The sequence below is a fragment of the Bos taurus genome, chromosome 13, assembly GCF_002263795.3.
Source record: "Bos taurus isolate L1 Dominette 01449 registration number 42190680 breed Hereford chromosome 13, ARS-UCD2.0, whole genome shotgun sequence".
In the NCBI taxonomy this organism is placed as follows: Eukaryota; Metazoa; Chordata; class Mammalia; order Artiodactyla; family Bovidae; genus Bos; species Bos taurus.
This window is the reverse complement of record NC_037340.1, coordinates 63,469,618-63,490,619: the sequence shown is the minus strand read 5'-3', so window position 1 is coordinate 63,490,619 and position 21,002 is coordinate 63,469,618. Positions and strand designations below refer to the sequence as shown.

The following is a 21,002-nucleotide window of genomic DNA, read 5'->3' as shown; positions in this document are numbered from 1 at the left end:
CGCATTGGCGGTCTCTGCGCAGGCGCATTAATAACGTTTGGGAGGAGAGGGCGGGGTGTCGTTCCCTTTCGCTGATGCAAGAGCCTAGTGCGGTGGTGGGAGAAGTGTCGGCAGGAGCAGCGCTGAAGCCGGGGCCTGGGGCTGACCCGTCAGAGTTTCCGTCCGTGCCGAGCCCACTCGAGCCGCAGCCATGTCCGGGGACGAGGTGAGGGCCTGAGACTGGCACTGTGTCTAGGGACCAAGGCAGTGAGCCAGACCCACCCCAGTATGGGAGACTGGGCCTGCGGCCTAGCGGCCGGCCGCCGCCATGTGGGGCAGCCGGGCCTAGGCGACCCGGAGCGGTAGAGCCGGCGAGGGCTCCGGAGCCCTGGCTTAGCGGTTCCCGGCTCTCCTCAGGGCGGCGGCGCTGATGCCGGCGTCCTCCCGTGGCCGGCGTTTCCGGAATGGAGAGCACGTAGAGTTGCCCTCTAGAAGAGGGCTTGAATCCCCGGTTCATGCCCCAACTGAACGAGACTGGGGCCGGCGACTCCTGCATTCCTTTCGATTTGACTGCAGCTCCAACTCTCCCTCGCTGGGCGCTGGTGGTACTGAGAGGAGCGTCTCTCGGCTCTAGTAGAGCGACCGCGTTTCAAACTTTGCAGGCTGGCTTGTCCTGCCCGGCATCCACTTTTGTTCTTATCTAGAGCTTTTTTTTTTCTTTTTTTTTTTTAAGACGGGAGAGAGGGGGAGAAGGCAAGAAGAAAACATCCTTCAGTCTGAAAAAGTGATTAACCTGGGAAAGTTTTAGGGCGGGAGTCCCTGAGTCTGCCTTAGCATAGCTCTCAGCGACGTCAGCGGGAAGTCCGGGCTGCAAAGCTCCCTCGGTCTTTTCCCACTGTCTTACTTGTACCTCAGCAAATTTCCTCAAGTCCCTTTTTGGTCAGGTTTATCGCAGTTTATTTAAATCCAAACGGCCTAAAATGACATTTGACTTTTAAGTACGAGCCATAGGTATTGAACTACCGCTGGAAAACTCCCTTAAGTTTTTGATTAATTTCTGTAAACATTGGAGTGATTGGCCAGCAGGGCCTTGGAGAGCAGAGAAAAATTCGAAGCTTTTTTGAGCTTTGTCATTTGAGGTGGGTCCTGAAAATGCTTTGAATTTCTTCAAGTAGTGGAAAGGATTCAGGGCAAGGACGAAGAATATTATCCAACTTGATTAGAGTTAATTCCTTAAAATATAGGTAGTGGCTAGTTCATGGAGGAGTTTGAAGACAAATTAAGGGATTTGGGATTTTATTCTGGAGGCGATTCCAAGCTCTTAATTCTCAGAAATGAGAATACTGAGGCTTCTAGAGAGTTGTGTGATGCTCGTGATCAAATAGTAAGTGACTGAGCCAGTAGTATTTAGAATTCCAGATCTCCGTTTGGTGCCTAGGAGACTCTGAGGAAGGAAACTGAGTCTGAGGGAAGTATGCGATTCCTGCTTTGGAGGTCATGGTTAGCCGTTGCTGTCCACCATTGTCTTTCAAAAGTTCTGAGAGGCGTTGTGTCAGGTTAGTTTTGTTTCTACTCATTTTCTAAGCTTTCCATTACCTTTAACAAGTAAGCATCTGTATAGCACAGAGTTCTCTGGGGTGCTATTCTGTGTTTTTTATGGTAAAGTGCTCACAAGTGTTTTAAGAGTTCTACTACTAGTTGGTACAGGAGGTAGAAATAGAGCATTAACAGCAGTTGGGAGGGCTGGAGGGTTCAGTTTTAGCGGTGGGATTAGATGTTGAAGTGGAATATTACTGAAGGGTGAAAAGGATTTTGACAAGCAGAGATGGCAAAACCAGCATTCCAGCAGAGGACTTTGAAAGCCAATAAAGTATTAAAAAGCTTTGCATTTCTCAGATCTACCAGTCCATTTTGTAAACTGGAAATAACTGCCCAGGGAAGTTAAGTCATCCAACATCACAGAGCAAGTTAGTGGAACTAGAATCCCACCTTTGCCTTCCACTCTGAAGGTATGTGCAGGTTCTGGTTCCTTTAATCCTGTTGGATAGAGAAGTTTTCTTAGGCCAGTCCTTAACTTCTGGCTACTTTACAGGCTTGTAAGGATCAAGTGAAAAATCGGTAGGTGGAAATGATAAACTGTTAGGGACGTCCTACAGCAGAAGTAGTCCTGCATGGTAGCCAGGATAGAGGATTGAAGAATCTAATAAAAAGTAATTTATTTGTTTTTTCACATTTCCTGTTTTTATTTTTTTTAATGTATAGTTGCCATAAACTGCACACTTCCTTTCAAACCTGGCAAGTAAGCCCAAAACTCAAATAGCATAATCTCTTTTAAGATTATGCTCTCATTAATCTCTTTTAAGATTAATACTCTGAAAAGCAGTATTCTAGAAATAGGAGGGCTGCCATGTGAGGAAAAGTTCCCTGATCTGCAGGCATCAAAATGCTGTCAGTAGCTAAGATTATTGCTTATTACTGGGCCCCATTCACAAAGTATCTGAATACTGGGTTTTCACACAACATGGTAAGGTGTTTTACAAAAGAAACTGAATGAAAAATGGAATGTGTGTTGTATGAAGTATACAAAACACAGAAGAACAAAATACAAATAAAAATCTCCCAGAATCCTATCACCCAGAGATGACCACACAGCATTTGTTCTGCTCACCTTGCCTCTCTGGGTTCTTTTGCAGCTCACTCCTACCTTCTTGGGGTGGTGCCTTCTAGGCCTTAAAGTTATCTTGAGTAAGGTATGATAGATGTGAGTAGGCTTCCAATTTGCTGAAGCACTTTAGTCTGTTGGTAATTTTTGCTGGTATCCCTTTTCCTCACCTTCTTCAACCCAACCCAGTGTGGGAAGTTAAAAAGAGAAAACGTTTGAAGACTTTATTGTAGACTTAAAAAGATAGCTCAAAAGAGTCTGATTTTCCTTAAGCACACTGTGAGCAACTGTTTGCTTCTCAGATCCCAACTAGTCTCATAAAACATCTGGACTGTGATACTTCAGATATAAAAGTCTTAAAAAAAAAAAAAACCACATATAAGTCAAGACTGACCTTGTGGTTTGAGGGAGGTCTACTTTGGGTACTGTTTAGGAATCCCTGGTTTCCATATTTTTAAACTCTAGTTTTGCTGAGTGGTGTGAATAAAATGAAGGGATGAGTATATGTCTTCAGCATCCAGAGACAGTAATTGGGAGAGATGTTAATTACATCAGTGTATAATTCTTGCATATTTATAACCCTTTTCAAGGCTACAACCATAATGTTTCCCTGTGGACCTATATGAATGTTTTTCAAAGGATAATAGCAGTGGATGTCCCTCTCATCTTTGGTCTGTTTTACTGAATAATAGTTAAAAGATAATTAATATTCTAGGCAAACTTGATACTGAAAAAAAAATGCAGTAAATGGCCTGCCAGACAACCAGATTTATAGTGCTTGGAGTGTTATCTGTCATTTTGCCAAATCTCCATATTTCAGGAATGAGGATGAACTATAGCTTCTTCCTTGGAATGATTACAACACAGTATTTAGGGTGACCCAAGACCCAGTAGGTCAGCAGTGGGGAACTCCTTCCTCCTAACTCTTCTGTTTACTACTCTTAAGTTTGCCAAACTATGCTCCTCAGACTGACTGCTTTCTAGAATTAATCATTTATACAGTTAGAGCATTCTTAAGGTAGGAGGGGATAACTTTGAAATGAGGCTATATCAATTTCCAAAACATCTTGCAGATCCTTCTTTATTGGGTGAGGATGATACTATACCACTCTCCCTTATTACAGACCATAGTTTGGTTTCAGTGTAGCTCAGTTTCCTTAATGTACTTGGGACATAAAGGATTTTAAGTTAATTACAATCAATTTGGGAATTTTTTTTGAGTTTCATGATATGTCTTAAAGATTAGATCACCCTGAGTTGATGGATTTTGGTGATAGGAAGCAAGACATACCATGCTTTGTCAACTCTAAAGCATTATATATAAATTGTATAACAATTGCTAACATTTATTGAGTACTTTTGTACCAGGTACTGTGCCAAGTGTTTTATGTATATTTACCTTTTTGTGCTGTGCTTAGTCGCTCAGTCATGTCTGACTCTTTGCCACCCCATGAACTGCCGCCTAAAGTGGCCTCTGTCCAAGGGATTCTCCAGGGAAAAATACCAGAGGGTGTTGCCATGCCCTCCTCCAGGGGATCTTCCCAACCCAGGTGGATTCTTTACCGTCTGAGCCCCCAGGGAAGCCTATTTATGTTTTTAGGTTTGGTTTTGGTTCTGCTACTGATCTCCACTTTACAGTTGAGGTGTGGAGAGGGCAAGAACTTATCTGGGGTAACAAAAGTAAAAACCAGAATTAGGATTTGAATTCAGTCAGTTAGGTTCTGGACTTATGCTTTTAAACATTTTCTTTTAATGTTCTAGAAGAACAAAGCAGAGTAAAAGGTTGTATAGAAGTTTCTTTCACTCAGATAGGGATTTGTTATACGAAGGATTGATGATGGATTTCTTTAAAAGTTTGTCTGAATTTCAGGATAAAAAAAACATTTTTAAGTTTTTTTTAAAATCAGGTCAAGTCTCCTGGTGTAGCAACCCAGGTTATCAAACTTAAAACATGTATGACTTGTCTGGGCTTTGGTTTTCTCATTCATAAAGCAAGGGACGAAGCTTAGGTTGTTATAACGCTAAGCTCCCTTTCCTAAATTCTATTATCTTGTGATAATTTATAAATTAAAAAACAGTACATGTGTTTTTTAAGAGCATGCCTTTTGAGACTGCAACACGCTTGTTACGTGAGCATCATTAAAAATAATCACATGGTCCCGGTTTCTTCTTATCTTTTAAACAGATGATTTTTGATCCTACTATGAGCAAGAAGAAAAAGAAGAAGAAGAAGCCTTTTATGTTAGATGAGGAAGGGGATGCCCAGACAGAAGAAACCCAGCCCTCAGAAACAAAAGAAGTGGAGCCAGAGCCAACTGAGGACAAAGATGTAGAAGCTGATGAAGAAGACAGTAGGAAAAAAGGTAAGTGGTAAACATGAGAGAGTCAGTATTGTTCTGAAAGACCTCGTTCTCTTCCATTGGTGTTTTGAATTTTGTGCACACAATGACCCTCGCAGCCTGAGAGGCTGTTACAGTGAGGCTGAGGCCATGAATAGTCTGGGCACATGGGACCTTGCCAGATTTCTTTTGGGCTTGTTTCAGGGAAGATTCCACCAAATCCACAGGACAAAGATGATAAAACTTTGTCACTCCACAGCTGGTTTTCTAATCTAGCCTGTCCAGAAGTCTCTTCCAGTTTTTTTTTCCTGTCTCTTTTCCAATTTTAACGGTGGTTGTATTTGAGTGTAGGCAGAAAGAAATAGGACCAAGATAGATAGTTTTATGTCTTAACAAGTTTGAAAATATATAGAAGACATTAAAATTACAGCTAGCATTAGTTACTCACTCTTGTGCTCTAACATAAACACCATTTAAATGATTTAGTAAACATGTTTATATTTGTTGAATAGAAGACACTGTACTAGGGGTAGAGAAAACTGACATTTATTGAGCATCTGCCATGTGCTAAGCATCTTGTAAACGTTTAAAACAAAGTTGGAAAATAAATCATTCTTTTAATAAGAATTAGTTATGAATTCATAAATAGCTCCTTGAAAAACTTTGTAATAGAGGCATTTAAAAATATTCCTAGTGTACAGTAGGGCAGAACAAATGGAAAACTTATTAAACCAAACGTATTTTTACTCATTAATGGTAGATAAAATTTCATTTTGTTCATATTGTAGTCTCATTTTAATGAACGTGAAATACTTTATAAGGCCTTTTGTTGGTTGATTGAATAACTTGTTGGACTAGGCACAATAGGTGAGAAAGGCATAATCCCTCGGTATCTCATTGGGAGATAGACAAGCAGCAAGTAAACACCTCTATTGGAATGACAGAAGGTACTATTATCAAGCACCTACAGGATACCTAACCCAGTTAGGGGATAGGAAAGATAGGCTTAGAGAAGACTTCTTGGTGGAAGTAACTTCTAACAAAGATCCTGTGAGATGAAGGTAAGAGCTATGGGAGAGGGCCCATAGGAAGGCTTGAAGGTGAGAGACCACACACACTGCACTAAGAAGTGGAGGTAGTTCAGTTGAGCTGGAACTAGGGATTAAGGTGGAATATGAGAGACTAGGCAGAAGTTGATAAAGCTGGAGAGCCTTGGAAAATTATGTTAGAACCCTGACTTTGTTTGGGGAACAATGAGGCATCATATGGTCAGCTACTATATAAGTAGTCCCTACATGGTCCCCGATTTGATCCCTGGATCTGGAAGATCCCCTGGAGTAGGAAATGACACCCTGCTGTAGTATTCTTGCCTGGAAAATTCCATGGGCAGAGGAGCCTGGCGGGCTGCAGTCCATGGCGTCACAAAGAGTTGGACAAGACTAAGTGACTGAGCACAGTATATGGTCCCCTAGCTAGGTAATTTCCTACAAAGCTTTGAGTTGACCTGCCATTGCATTTTTAGAACCATAACCTTTGTAGTTGTAGAGGAATTACTGTGCTAATTAATACCAGTCTCTCTCATTCTGGTGACTTGATTAATAGATAAAACATTGGTTTAACTCAATGCTCTGCCTTTGCTATTTGCTAATAATTGATAATCTCAATTATCTTTTAGATGCTTCTGATGATCTAGATGATTTGAATTTCTTTAATCAGAAGAAAAAGAAGAAAAAATCAAAAAAGATATTTGATATTGATGAAGCTGAAGAAGGTATAAAGGTAGTATTGCTTTCTTATTGAAGGTAAAATTTGACCTCTTGAAAGGTTGCTAATGGCTGATGTTTCTCCCTCTTTGTCTCATCTCTTACTAGTTTTGCTTTTTTAATTAAGGATTTAGTCACTACTGTTAAGGTCGTTTTCTTGGCATTGTGTCTGACTAGATATTTTAAAGGAACTATGGTTCAAAGGAATGTAAATTTAGCTTTTACACATTGTATTGTGTGCCATTAAGATGATTACAAAATGCCATTTATCATTAATCATACTGAGATTGGCTGAGGAGAGAGATTTCTGTGAGAAATCCTGTAGAACAAATATCCCTATGATTTCTTCTGTTACACTTTCGGTAGCATGTTGAGGATACACAGATTTATGTGTATACCTCTGAGCAGCAAAGAATGAGCCCTGGCCTGTGGTGGTTGGTGGCTGATTTTATGGCCTGTTCTCCTACAGGAGATCCAGAGCAGTCAGGCTGGTTTTATGGAATTCTCTGATCTTGTGGGGACTTGAGGCCCTGTAGTTGTCTTATTACTGGATTGATTTCTAAAATAATTATCTCAGAGTTACTTTGAATAAGGAGTAGAAAGATGGGTGGTTAAGTAGGTGAATAGGAGGATGGGTGGAGAAAGGAGCTGAAAGTCTGTTCTTTAATGATAATTTAGCAGATATGTATTAGTGAAGACAGTGAGTCAGGCATTGTGTGCTAATTGTTAGGGTACTAAAACAAGTAAGATACTTTCCGTTTTCAGAGGTTCGGGGATAATTTGGAGTTCTTTAGAACAAGATGATTTTACCTGGATTTATCCTATTCTCTCCTTGTTTGGAGATTCTCTTCTTTTCCTACTACTGTAGGGAAATTGATAAAGAGAAATGTTCAGATTAATACTGAATAAATGAAGTATAAATATCCCGGGTAACCAGGTGACACGTTAGAGATATGCCACAGAAAGTCTTGGTTAACAAATTTCTCTAGTAACTTTTGTCCTGAAGAGTCACTTATAAGCTCTAATTTTAGTGCTTGGATACTTTTTACTCTGCTCTTAAGTCATAACAAGAAGTTTCAAGTATCCTTATCAGGCAAGAACATGGACATTAACTTGAGGCTGAAGTGTTTTTAAGATTTGAATTTTCAGACCACCACAGAGCTTTTGAAAAATCTTGAAAAATACTTTGTGCTATTCTCTACCTTTCACTGGGTCTTAGCCTCCAGGTTAGAAATAGAGCTTACTGGGATAAAATTATTAATATAGGACTAGAAGCTGACTGGTGTGTGCTAACTTAGATTTAGCCTGTCTGAGTTTCTCATTTACTGATTGTCGTCTTACAGGCTAGGTTAATATCTGGTTTCTTGTCTGGTGTATCCAGCTGATAAACATGGGCTGATTGGTCTTTGATGGTCAGATGTGGCACTGAGACAACACAGCTGGATTTGGCATTTTAAGGCTGCACTTTATTCCTGGCTATTTGAGCTTTTTTGCTCATTAGATTTCTAAAATTGCTATAGCAAGGTTTACAGAGTAGCACAAAAGTAGATATTGATAAGTAATGTTGACAGCACACTTCAGGTTGGATACACTGATGAAAGTAGGTGAGATTAGAAGGCTGGAACTAAACTAGCCCTTTCTGCTCTTCTAGGGTTTTTGTGTCTCATTTCAAGGTTGTGCCTGGTTTACATCCATGACTATAGCAGCTAATCTTGGGATCAAGCTTTACCTTCTCTCTGTCCATTCATCATGTAACCCTAATTCTCCATGGGTTCTGCCTTTCCCTCTTTCATGATTTCATCTGTTGAAGTGTTGCCCAAAGACCTCCTTATACAGCCTAGTGCCAGGCTGGCAATGGTATAAGAAAAAAAAATTTGGTCTTTTCCACTGGTCCTGGCATATAGTTCCTAAGACTCTTGGAATCTCTGAATCTGAGTTTGATCACCAAGAGCCAATGATTTCATCAATGATGCCTACAGAATGAAGCCTCCATAAAAATCTCATGGGTGGGCTCAGTAAAAAAAACCCTTGGGGGACAGTTTTGGAGAGCTTCAGTGCTGGTGACCACATTGGGATGTTGAGAGTGGTATACCTGGAGAGAGCATGGAAGCACTACACTTCTGCCTCCCTGTTCTTGATCTATGCATATTCTCCATTTGGCTGTTTCCAGGTGTATCCTTTATATATTGTGTATATATGTGTCAAGTATAATAAGGTAAGTGTTTTCCTGAGTTGTTTGAGCCCTTCTAGCAAGTGATTGAATTAGGGGTGTCTGGGAACCCCTGAACTTTAAGTAGGACATATGTGTGGGAAACCTGGGGACTCTGTACTTGAAATTGGCCTCCAAAATGAAAACAGTCTTATGGGACTGAGCCCTTAAATCCATGGAGTTTGTCACTAACTGGATAGTGTCAGAACTACATTGATTTGTATGTTATATAGTTAGTGTCAGAGTTGGAAAATTCGTGTGGAAAAACATCACATATTTGGTGTCAGGAGGAAAAAGCGCTCCTACTAACTGCATCAGAATACTTAGAAACTTATTTAAAATATTCCTGAACCCCATGCCTGCTGAAGATTGTCAGTGAGATATAAGATTCCTTGTTAAGTGTCTTAAAATTTTTCCAGTTTAAATGATACTCTGAACAAATTTGGTTCACCTGTGAGAGAGATTTCTGATCTATAACTTCAGTTTTGAATATGTAATACTTTTTTCCCCCAAAGCCATGTCAGCCTATATCATTTAAAAATAAAAATAATTCTAGTAGCAAAATGTTGACTCTTATCTCACTTTCTTAGGACCTTAAGATTGAAAGTGATGTTCAGGAACCAGCTGAACCAGAGGAAGATCTTGACATTATGCTTGGCAATAAAAAGAAGAAAAAGAAGGTTGTCAAGTTCCCTGATGAGGATGAAGTACTAGAGAAAGATGAAGGTAATATTGGTGAGCTTAATAGCTCATTTCTAGGTTCACACAAACCTTTGGCCTAGTCTCTTTCATGAATGGGTTCCTTATTTATTTTTTCTTGGCCCCTTATTTCCACTACCAAGTAATGGAAGCTAAAAGGAAACAGAATCTAACTTGATAATGAAAGTTTAAAAGATGTCATGGGGAAGAACTTGACAGTTGTGATTACATTATAACATACTGATTTAGACTATTGGGACAATTACTATAACTGGATTTAATTTTTTTTTTTTACTATTTTGTTAGAAGTGCTGTTTATTAGCTTCGAAGTGCTATAACTACTTCAGAGAATTTAGAACAGTCAGCAGATGGGTTTTTATGGATGTGTTTGTTTCTTAAGTGCTTCAAAACAGACATTTTTTCCTCTGATTATCCTAGTGCATTATTTGGTTTGTTAAATTAAGAAACAGTTCAGTGTGTCTGTATTGCCACAAATTCCTAATTAGAGAGGTCTTTATTAAGGGTGATTTATGAAAATTGTAACATCTCCCTAAGGAATACGGGGTTATTTGAGAGCCTTGATGCCTTTATGATTGAGACTGTTATGAATGCAGTTGTGGGAGGGAAGACAAGTGTCCTAAAGCTTTCAGTTCTCTAGATCTGCTTCTCCCTTCCCCTTTTTGTTCTTGTATCAGGCCCTACCCCTCATTCTTACAGTCTTTGTTGTCTGTAGCTTTAGAAGATGAAGACAGCAAAAAAGATGATGGTATCTCATTCAGTAACCAGACAGGCCCTGCTTGGGCAGGCTCAGAAAGAGACTACACATATGAAGAGGTAAGACAAATTCTGTTGTGAAAGGGGGCTGAACTGTTCACTAGAACTCAAAAGCAGGATAAATGTCCCCTGAATTGAAAGGGCCATTGAAGTACAGGTTGATAATGAAACAGACCCAGAGAGGTCACACAGCCAGTGCACAGCACTGCCTGATGCCCACGTATGGGGCAGGCAGTCATTATAGTATCATCAGAATCCATGAACTTCTAAGATCATCGGAGCCCTCCTGGAGGGGGACAATAGAGAAAGGAAGTGTTAAAAGGGGCCAAGCTAGTCTGGAGTTTGTTTGTTCTGGGTAGTCTGAATTTTACTTTTCCAGGTACCACATATTTTCTCACAGTAACAGTAGAATTAATAGGAGCTTGTTCATTCCTTTGACTATGGAACTGTTCCGCTTTCATAATGGACCAATTGCTGTTCAGGGTTGAGAATTATTTTCAGGGAGCTCCCAGAACATGTGATGAATGTGTACATTTGATAAGAAGTTTGTTCTTAAAGGAAATGCACAAGTTACGCAAGTGGGAACTGTATACTCCTGCTATTAATAAGACTGTACATGAATACCACTTTATAGCTACTGAATCGAGTGTTCAACATCATGAGGGAAAAGAATCCAGATATGGTGGCTGGAGAGAAGAGGAAATTTGTCATGAAACCACCACAGGTTGTTCGAGTAGGAACCAAGAAAACTTCTTTTGTCAACTTTACAGACATCTGTAAACTGTAAGTTGGTTAATGTGGAGTCTCCATCCCAAATGCCAGGTTCTCAGTGGAGTGGATGTTAAATATCCTTAATGTGGACGTTACTGCCGGTAGGAGACAGTGCACAGGTCAGGGCTGGGTTGAGTGAGGTCACAGTTCAAGTCCGTCAGTTCTTTCGATTCATAGGTCTTAGGGCTTGATTTATTAGGCATCTAAAAGTAAGGGAAGGCAACTCATGCTGACTTATGAGAGGATTCTAACCAGATGGAGTGAAGAGTCAGGAGACTGAGTGTAGTCCTTAGAAAGAAGCCTGGAAAGCCCAGGGAGATGGAAAAGCTCATCAGGCTGGAGTGGGCCTGCCAAGCAAGTACAAGCAGTGAGCTTTGGGAAGGCAGCTACATTTAATGTTCTGCTTCCTTGGGTATTGCCAAGACACAGGTGATGAGATTTCCACTTCATTAATTACCATCACATTCCATGCCTGTCTTACCCCCATGTCACTATCTGGGCCTGGCTCTTCTCAGACTTCCTCAGCTACACCTTTATGGGCAGGTTCCTTAGGGCAACTGACCTTATCTCCTGTTTGTTCTTTAATTTCATAAGTAATATAGGCTTGTTGTCAGTAAAAGGGAAAGAAAGTGAAGTTGCTCAGTCGTGCCCGACTCTTTGCAACCCCATGGACTGTAGCCCACCAGGTTCCTCCGTCCTTGGGATTTTCCAGGCAAGAGTACTGGAGTGGGGTGCCATTTCCTTCTCCAGGGAATCTTCTTGACCCAGGGATTGAACCTAGGTCTCCCACATTGTAGGCAGACGCTTTACCATCTGAGCCACCAGGGAAGTCAAAATAAAGAAAATGTAATCACTAAAAATTCCCTGACCAGAGTAACCACTTGTTTTCATTGCTTATAGGCATAACTTAAAAAGTTTTAGACCTTTTTTTTTTGCTGGTGGTAATAGTATTTCTATCTATAGAAATTAGATAGAAAATGAGAAAATACGGACCTGCTAAAGAAAATGAGAACTCATTTGTTTTAAGTCCATCATTAAGAGATAGGTAATCATAGTTTAGTATTTTTATGTTTAGCTGCTTTTTTTTCTTAATATTTATTTGGCTACACCGGCTCTTAGTTGCAGCACTTGGGATCTTTAGTTGCAGTGTGTGAACTCTTAGGTGTGGCATGTGGAATCTGCTTCTCTGACTAGGGATTGGATGTGGGCCCCCTGTGTTGTGAGTGCAGAGTCTTAGCCACTGGATCACCAGGGAAGCCCGCTGTTTAACTACTTTTAAGCATCTAAATATTTTTTAATAAATTGGTATTATACTGGTTTTTAACATATTTTTCTCAATATATAGTGAACTTTTTACCCATATCATTAAATAATCTTTACAAATGTTTTTAAGAGTTATACAACATATTCTGACAGTTCCTTGGTTGAACATGGTTGCTCCCAATTTTTCAATATCAGGCAGAGCTTCACGGAACAATCGTGATATGAACAATCCTGATACGTGTATCTTGGCAGAACTCAGAATAGAGCCTTAGGGCGAAAATTCCCAAAGGGGAATTGCCTAGTCAAAAGGAATGGACATTGTTTATAGCAAACATTGGCAAGTTGCTTTCCAGCAAGTTTATACCAGTTTATACTCCCACTAGCAATATAAGTACCTGCCAGTTTTATTATATTTCACTGACCCTTACTCATTACATTTGGAGGAAAAAGCTTTTTAAAATTATAATAGCAGTACCTAGTTATTGGAACAAACTCAAACAGTGCCAAGTGAATAGAATTAAAAAGTGTACTGAGTGGCATTACTCTGTATTTGCTTTTTTTTGTTTTATGTGCTTTTTCATTTTATGCTTTTTTTATTATTTAGAGACCTGTATTTTAAAAGCAGGATAAAATGGATGTACCATAATTTAACCACTTTCCAGTTGGTGAATATTTTAGCTGTTTTAAATTTCTGTTGTTGGGCTGCCATGAAATACTTCCCTTTTTAAAAATAAATTCCAAACAGGAAATATATAGGAATTTGCATAACAGACACCCAAGTATTCATTACCTTGATTTGGTGTGTTTTGACCTCTTGATACTTTAACTTCAGATCCTTTTACTCCTTTAAAAAGAGGGCTTTACAATTACAATTTAAGGCCATCTTTATATATCTTTCTGATCTCTTTTACTTTCCTTCCTAGAAAAAGATCTTATCCTTTAAAGTTGGTATTTACCTTTCCTGTCCATGTCTATAGACATTTACCAGTGTGTATATACTTGTAAATAAAATGTAATATTGTTTTATGGGCTTTAAAATGTAAACAAATGGTATCATATATATCTTCATTTCAGAGTTTGACGAACTGTGCTAAAATTCACCTAACAGCTGAGTAATTACAAAATAGTGAAGAGAGTGAGGTTTTTAGAAGTTTTGTTAGATTTCCATGAAAGATACGGTTTATATTATTCCACTTTCTTTTTAGATTACATCGTCAGCCTAAACATCTCCTTGCATTTTTATTGGCTGAATTGGGTACAAGGTAAGAAACTTCACGTTTGTATACAGTTACTTACAGTGTTAGTGGACATTTTATAAGAACTTCTTTTAACTTGAAAAGATGTACTACACTTAGGGAAAAAAACATCCACCTGATTGTCAGAAGAACTTTTAGGGCAATGAAGGAGGGAAACTTGTTCATTTCTATGGGAGAGGTTGGCTACTTGGGAATAGGAAAACGGTCCACAGTGGCTCATATGTGAACAGGCCTGTTAGGTATACCAAAGTGAGCCGAATGTCCCTTTAAAAATAAGTAATGTAATAATGAATATGACTAACATGTTGAGCGTCCATTGTGTGCCAGACTCTTTTGGATACCATCTCAATCTTTACAACAGTTCTGTGGACTGTTAGAAAGTAGTGTTACTCCATCTTAACACATTTGGAAACAGGTTTGGTGAAGTGAGGTTGTACATAGGTGGTCACATAAAGAAAAAAGAAAAAGTGTTAGTCATTCAGTTATGTCCGACTCTTTGCAACCCACGAAGCCTGCCAGGCTCCTCTGTCCATGGGATTCTCCAGGCAAGAATACTGGAGTAGATTGCCATTTCCTTCTCCAGGGGATCTCCCTGATCTAGGGATCGAACCTGGTCTCCTGCATTGCAGGCAGATTCTTTACCTTCTGAGCCACTAGGTCACATAGCTAGTTAATTGCAGTCAAGATGTAAACTCAGGTCTGTGTTTCTTGGGAGCTTTTAACTCTTAAAAGCCTTAATCTTGTGCCTTGTTGGTAGTACAGAGGTAATTAAGGTGTTCTCGTCTCTTCCTATCTAGAAACTCATTTTGTTGGAACTGGCTGTATTTGCTGTGGGGTTAAGGGGTAATTTGCTTGACCAGTGGTAGATAGGTGGGCTGTGTTGTGGGAGAATTGTATTTTAAATGTAAATTTGTTACAAACTTAAATTACATAAACTGATGGAGCAAAAGGTAGCAGTGTTTTTCCTACTTCTCAGAATAATTACAGTTTTTGTGGAGGTGAGGTAAATTATAACAAGTTGTAACCAGTGAATTTATAGTCAGTGAGCTAAATATTATAGGGCTATCAAGAAAACTGAATATCTTTTGACAGTGAATGAAAAAGATTTTCTGTGTCAAGCACTAGAATCACCGTTGCCTGGAAATTAAGGGTTGCTGTTCATGGAGGATGATGATAAACTCTTACCGTTAGAGGAGAATCATAGGAGAGGTTCTTGGAAAAGTCAATTTAATAGTAAGATAAAGAATAGATTTAATGCCGCTTGGCTGAATTTTTGTTTACTTTCTGATTTGTAATTTCTCTTCTTTTCACATTTTTGTATGGCTGAAATTCCAAAGCTTCTTAATTTTGATGAAACCCAGTTATCAGTGTGTTTATTTGGTCACTTGTGCTTTTCAGTGTCATATTTAAGAAAATATTGACTAACAGATGGTCATGAAGATTTACGTCTGTGTTTTCTTCTAAGATGACTACAATTTTAGCTCTTATGTTTAGGTCAACAGTTTATTTTACAGCTATTTTTCGGTATGTTAAAAGTTAAAAGTGTCAAAGTTGTTTCTTTTGCGTATAAATAGACAACCTAGTTGATCTTGCACCATTTGTTGAGAAAACTATTCTCTGTTCCAATGAATTACCTTGACACTACTTCAAAAATCAATTGACAATAAAATAAGGGTTTATTTTTGGACTCTTAATTTTTTTCATTGATGTACATGAACACTGTGGCTTTGCAATATATTTCAATCTCAGAAAACATGAGTCCTCCAACTTTCTCCTTCTTTTTCATCATTATTTTGGCTAGTCTCAGTCCTGTGCATTTCCATATAAATTTAATTTTTTTATTTTTACATCAACTTTTTTTTTAAATGATGTCTAGCCCAGAGCCTTGCTTTCTCAAAAGTATTACTTGTCAACAGCTACTTTAAAAAAATTTTCTCTTTAAGCATCATTGACAATATGAGGCCTGAAATTGCTTTATAGATACAACTCACACATTTTAAAATGTATAATCCAGTAGTTTCTAATTTGTTCACATAGTTAACCATCACCACAATTTTAGAACATCTTCATTAACTATATGCAACTGATCAAAAGATTTGGTCTTAGAATTTTTAAGGATATCTAGAGCTCTTTTCATAGTTTTTATATTTATAGTGCACCTCACTGCTTTGCATATGGTATGCCGTCAACAAAAGTGTGATTGTCCTTTGTTGCGTGAATGGGTCATCACACAGTTAAGTTTGTTTTTTTTTTCCTCCAATGGCTGGGTCCAGCTCTCTGTGACCCCATATACTGCAGCATGCCAGGCTTCCCTGTCCATCACTATCTCCCAGAACTCAGTGTCCACTGAGTCAGTGATATTATCCAACCAATCTTATCCTCTGTCACTCCCTTCTCCTCCCCTCACTCTTTCCCAGCATCAGGGTCTTTTCCATTGCGTCAGCTTTGCACATCAGGTAGCCAAAGGATTGGAGCTTTAGCATTAGTCCTTCCAATGAATATTTGGGGTTGATTTCCTTTACGATTGACTGGTGTGATCTCCTTGCAGTCCAAGGGACTCTCAAGAGTCTTCTCCAGCACTACAATTTGAAAGCATCAATTCTTCAGCACTCAGCCTTCTTTATGGTAAAACTGTCACATCTGTAACAAGACTACTGGAAAAACCATAGCTTTTAACTAGACAGACCTTTGTCGGCAAAGTGATGTCTTTGCTTTTTAATATACTATCTAGGGTCGGTCATAGCTTTCCTTCCAACGAGCAAGCATCTTTTAATTTCATGGCTGCAGTTACTCTGCAGTAATTTTGGAGCCCAAAAAGATAAAATCTGTCACTGTTTCCACTTTTCCCCCATCTGTTTGCATGAAGTGATGGGGCCAGAGGCCGTATCATCTTAGTTTTTTTCATGTTGAGTTCCACGCCAGCTTTTTCACTCTGCTTTTTGACCCTCATCAAGAGGCTCTTTAGTTCCTCTTCACTTTCTGCCATAAGGGTGGTGTCATGTGCATATCGGGAGAAGGCAATGGCACCCCACTCCAGTACTTTTGCCTGGAAAATCCCATGGACAGAGGAGCCTGGTAGGCTCCAGTCCATGTGGTCGCTAAGAGTCGGACAGGACTGAGCGACTTCACTTTCACTTTTCACTTTCATGCATTGGAAGAGGAAATGCCAACCCACTCCAGTGTTCTTGCCTGGAGAATCCCAGGGATGGTGGGGCCTGGTGGGCTGCCGTCTATGGGGTCACACAGAGTCGGACACGACTGAAGCAACTTAGTAGCAGCAGCAGCAGCAGCATGTGCATATCAGGCTATTGATATTTCTCCCGGCACTCTTGATTCCAGCTTGTGATTCATCCAGCCCAGCATTTCATATGATGTACTCTGCATGTAAGTTAAATAAGCAGAGTGACAATATATAGCCTTGACAATAGTCCTTTCCCAATTTTCAACCAGTCTGGTTTTCGACTTAATTACAAATCATTTGTTGTGGAAGATGTAATTAAAAATTGAATTTAATGTTAGGAAATAAGGGTAAGTCATTAGGCACCAACTACTTAAGTTTTGAGAAACCAGGTAGTATTGCCCCTATAACTTACCTGTGTCATTGAATATATTTTAGTATTTAAAATATTTGAATATTTACTATTATAAAAATAAATATTAATATTTAAAATGTTTGGTATTTGATTCCTTATAGGAAAAAACAATAATAGTTTTTGTTTTCTTTCATAGTGGTTCTATAGATGGTAATAATCAACTTGTAATTAAAGGAAGATTCCAACAGAAACAGATAGAAAATGTTTTGAGAAGATATATCAGTAAGTGTGTAATTTTTAACACATCACTCTGAAATGTTCCCATTGGGCTGAAATATTCTGGGTGACAGCCATTGGTTTTTAATGAAGCTAGACAGGCTGGCCTTAGAAGATGAGGGAAAATGATAGTGGTGGGGAACTGGGGTGGGAAGTGGTTCTTGGTAGCCAGCTGGGGGTCAGGGAGTGGGGTTTGGATTTCCTTGATCAGACCCAGCTGATCAAGGCTGCTGGTTGGTTCTAGGCTGAAGGCCAAGTCAAAGAAACCTATCTGCATTCAGACCTGATCTGACCTAGTTCTCTTACCTTCCTAATCACTTAAAATTGGCAGATCTGTTCCCACCTAAGAAAGCTATTAAGTTCTCTCTTGAGTGAGTTTCCTATAGACAAAGCCAGGAGTAGGCATCTGGCACGTGTCACTGCTTCTTTGTACATTTGGAGCCTTTTTTCAACCCATGGTTAAGTTTGTGAACTATTACATCAGATAGCTTGTGTTTTCTTACCTCTAGAATAGCTGGGTGTAGCTAAGATAAGCTTTCAGCTTGGGTTCCAGTGTGGGATTGCAAAGTTCAGTAGAAGCATTTTAGAGGAAAGAAAACCTCAGGTAAAAAAAACCTGTGGCTACCAGGTAATTCTGTGTGTTGTTTCTCCTCAGAGGAATACGTCACCTGTCACACGTGCCGATCACCAGACACAATCCTGCAAAAGGACACCCGCCTCTATTTCTTACAGTGCGAAACTTGTCATTCTCGATGCTCTGTTGCCAGCATCAAAACTGGCTTCCAGGCTGTCACAGGCAAGCGAGCACAGCTCCGTGCCAAAGCTAACTAATTTGCTAATCACCACTGATTTTGCAAAGTGTGTTGTGGAGATTTGGCTGGACAGGTTTACCATCAGAGTGGATATACCACTGTATTAAAAACAAGATAGAAAAGCTGCCAAGTTCTTTGGCGTGTGGCTGGTTGGTCTGAAATTCTTGCAAGATGCCGTTGCTGAAGCTGTTGACATACTCATTGCCTACTTTAACAACTGTCAGAGAAACATGATGGGGTAAGGTGGTGCTTTTTTAAAATCGTTCATAGACTTCTGTAAAATGCAAGATAAATTAAAGTTATTATAACAGTGATTCTTTCAATTTGGTTTGTCCTTCAGTTTTCTTTTCTATTAAAAAATTATGCTTAATGAATTCAGCACAACAGTTTGTGCCTGGGCAGCTCTGGTGAGGTCTCTCTATGCTTGTCCTGAGAATCTTAAGCTGGGTAGTCATTTTCCTTCTCAGTTTCTTGGGATGCCTGAAGTAGACATAGCTTCACATGATGGTTGGAACATGAAATCTGGGAGGACAGCCTGTTTTTGGTGTCCAGAAAACAATTATATAGACTTGAATTCTTTTTCATTATGTGGGGATTGTTGCCACTACCTCACAGCTGAGTCCTCCATCTGTTACCATATGAGGAAATACAGGGTGCTAAGTACCTTCCTTAGAATTTTCCTCCTTATTGGCCACTAAGAGAATCTTAGAGATACAGCCTTTGAGTATGTCTTAGAACTTGCTGGCACACCAAGAATAACCCTAGTCAGGCATCTGTTGGTGAGAAAGTGGTGTGGCTTATGCAGTAGAGAGAACTCTTGACAGTCCAAACCATGATGCTAGAGGACACTTTTCTTTTTCCTCAACTTGAGTTCTGGATTTGAAAAATGGCCCACCACAAATGTTTTTTTTCTATTTTCTGTATTAAAGTCGATTTTGAATGTGATCATGAGAAACCAAGAGGTGATTCTGATTGTGTTCCACTTCTGGGGCCTCCTCCTGGTTCTGCCTTCTGTGGTTTTGGCCAAAAAGGTATTTCCCCCCTGAGCACAAGAGAAAAGATCCTCTTAAATACCTGCTGTGATCTGCCTTGCACTTGCTGAGGGTAAGGGCATAATGCTGCCCTTTCCTCTTTCTTGTTGCCAGACTATTCCAGGAGCAGTCACTCAGCCTTGAGTGTCTTGACCATGTTGTGTTTAATCACTGTGACCCAAAGTATAGGCGAAGTGTTGTAAGGTGCCTTGGTCAAGAAGTGGTAGAGGGGGCAGAGCACTCCCTCAACCCAGTAGGTCTTGAGGGGACTACACACTGGCTGAGCTGCCACCACTGCCCTGATGAACTCAACTGCTGTTTATTTCCTCTTCCTTCTTTTGTATCTATATCCACACAATTCCCAATGTCAGCTGTTATTGCGTGAATAAACCAAGGATCAGTGCCTCTCGTGTAATTAGCGCTTTTGTGCCTATGTATGTGTGTTTTGTTCTTTAGTTGGGAGACATGGGATTTTACAGTTTGGTGACAGATTGGCAGTTTTAACCCCAGTTCTTAAGTCCATTCTCCAAAACAGATTCTCCAGACGGATCGAGACTTCAAGATAGTCCTGTTGAGGTACTATTTGGTCAAAATTGGACTGACTGTAGTAGACCCATTCAAAATGACGAGTTACCCTAGGTTAGCATTCCCAGTAGCATCAGCCTCTCTTCTGTCTACTGTACTATCTCAGACCAGCCATAGCTCAGCTGGAAGGAATCTTCTATGGAGGGACAAAGCAAAGGCCATTGAGGGTTTCCGATCAAGAGCAATGTTCTAGTTTTAAGGGAATCAGACCACCATTTCCAAAGTGTCTTCAGAAACTGTTACAGAACTGTAACAGTGTGTTCCTAATTATGCTGGGGGTTGTGGGGGGTGTTTTTTGAGACCAGATAAACATGTTCCATGACAAAAGTGAAAGTCTTTTGTATGTGGATGTGCATTTTCACAAGCATATAAATATGCAGTTATATCTCTTGAATTCATACCTGCCCACAGCCCCATCTACAGAAAAGTTTAAACTTTCCCTAAGATCTCCTGGCTCTTCACAGGTCCCTGCCCACTTCATGTAAACAACTGTTTTACCCTCAGGTCACCATAAGTGCTGAGAGCAGAGTTTACATGTTCCTTGATATATTCCCATACCTAGAGGAAGCAGGACTTAGCTTGTGGGTAGTAAGTCAGGTTTCTTTCCCTCCCTTCCCCCCAAACATGTTGTAGACTAAGTGTTTAGAAAAAAATGCTGGGCTGGGCAGCCTGGAAGTATGAGGCCCCAGTTCTGACCTGGTCTCCGAAGTGCATATTTGAACAGAACATCAGACTTCACAGTGTGTTTTTAGATGTCAGTCTTTATAGCATGTGGTAGTGTTTATCTAAGATGAATTTATAATTTCAGAGTTTTAATTCCCATAATCCTATCACCATAGAATCTTTTCATATCAAGAACATTTTCCAAGTTAGTACAGTATTTTTAAAAACTGCATTAAGAATCTATTCATGGTATGCCATAGTTTATTTTTAATACCCTAAATGGTAGGTTTTTATAATGCTGAGTACAGGCCTTGAACAGTCTGGACTGGCAGCCTTCTATCATTCATTATATCCTGTATTATCATCTAGAAAATGAGAAAATGCCTA

General features: G+C 39.7%; 1 protein-coding gene across 1 annotated transcript; it reads left to right on the top strand.

The window, feature by feature from the left end:
• Nucleotides 1-66: 66 nt before the first annotated feature.
• EIF2S2 (eukaryotic translation initiation factor 2 subunit beta) lies at nucleotides 67-18,649 on the top strand. The gene is given in 9 exon segments (NM_001015621.1): nucleotides 67-205; nucleotides 4,827-5,004; nucleotides 6,656-6,759; nucleotides 9,543-9,678; nucleotides 10,385-10,485; nucleotides 11,060-11,208; nucleotides 13,665-13,721; nucleotides 17,445-17,530; nucleotides 18,180-18,649. Coding segments are annotated over 9 exon segments (1,002 nt in total). The 5' UTR covers nucleotides 67-190; the 3' UTR covers nucleotides 18,356-18,649.
• The last annotated feature ends 2,353 nt before the right edge of the window (nucleotides 18,650-21,002 follow it).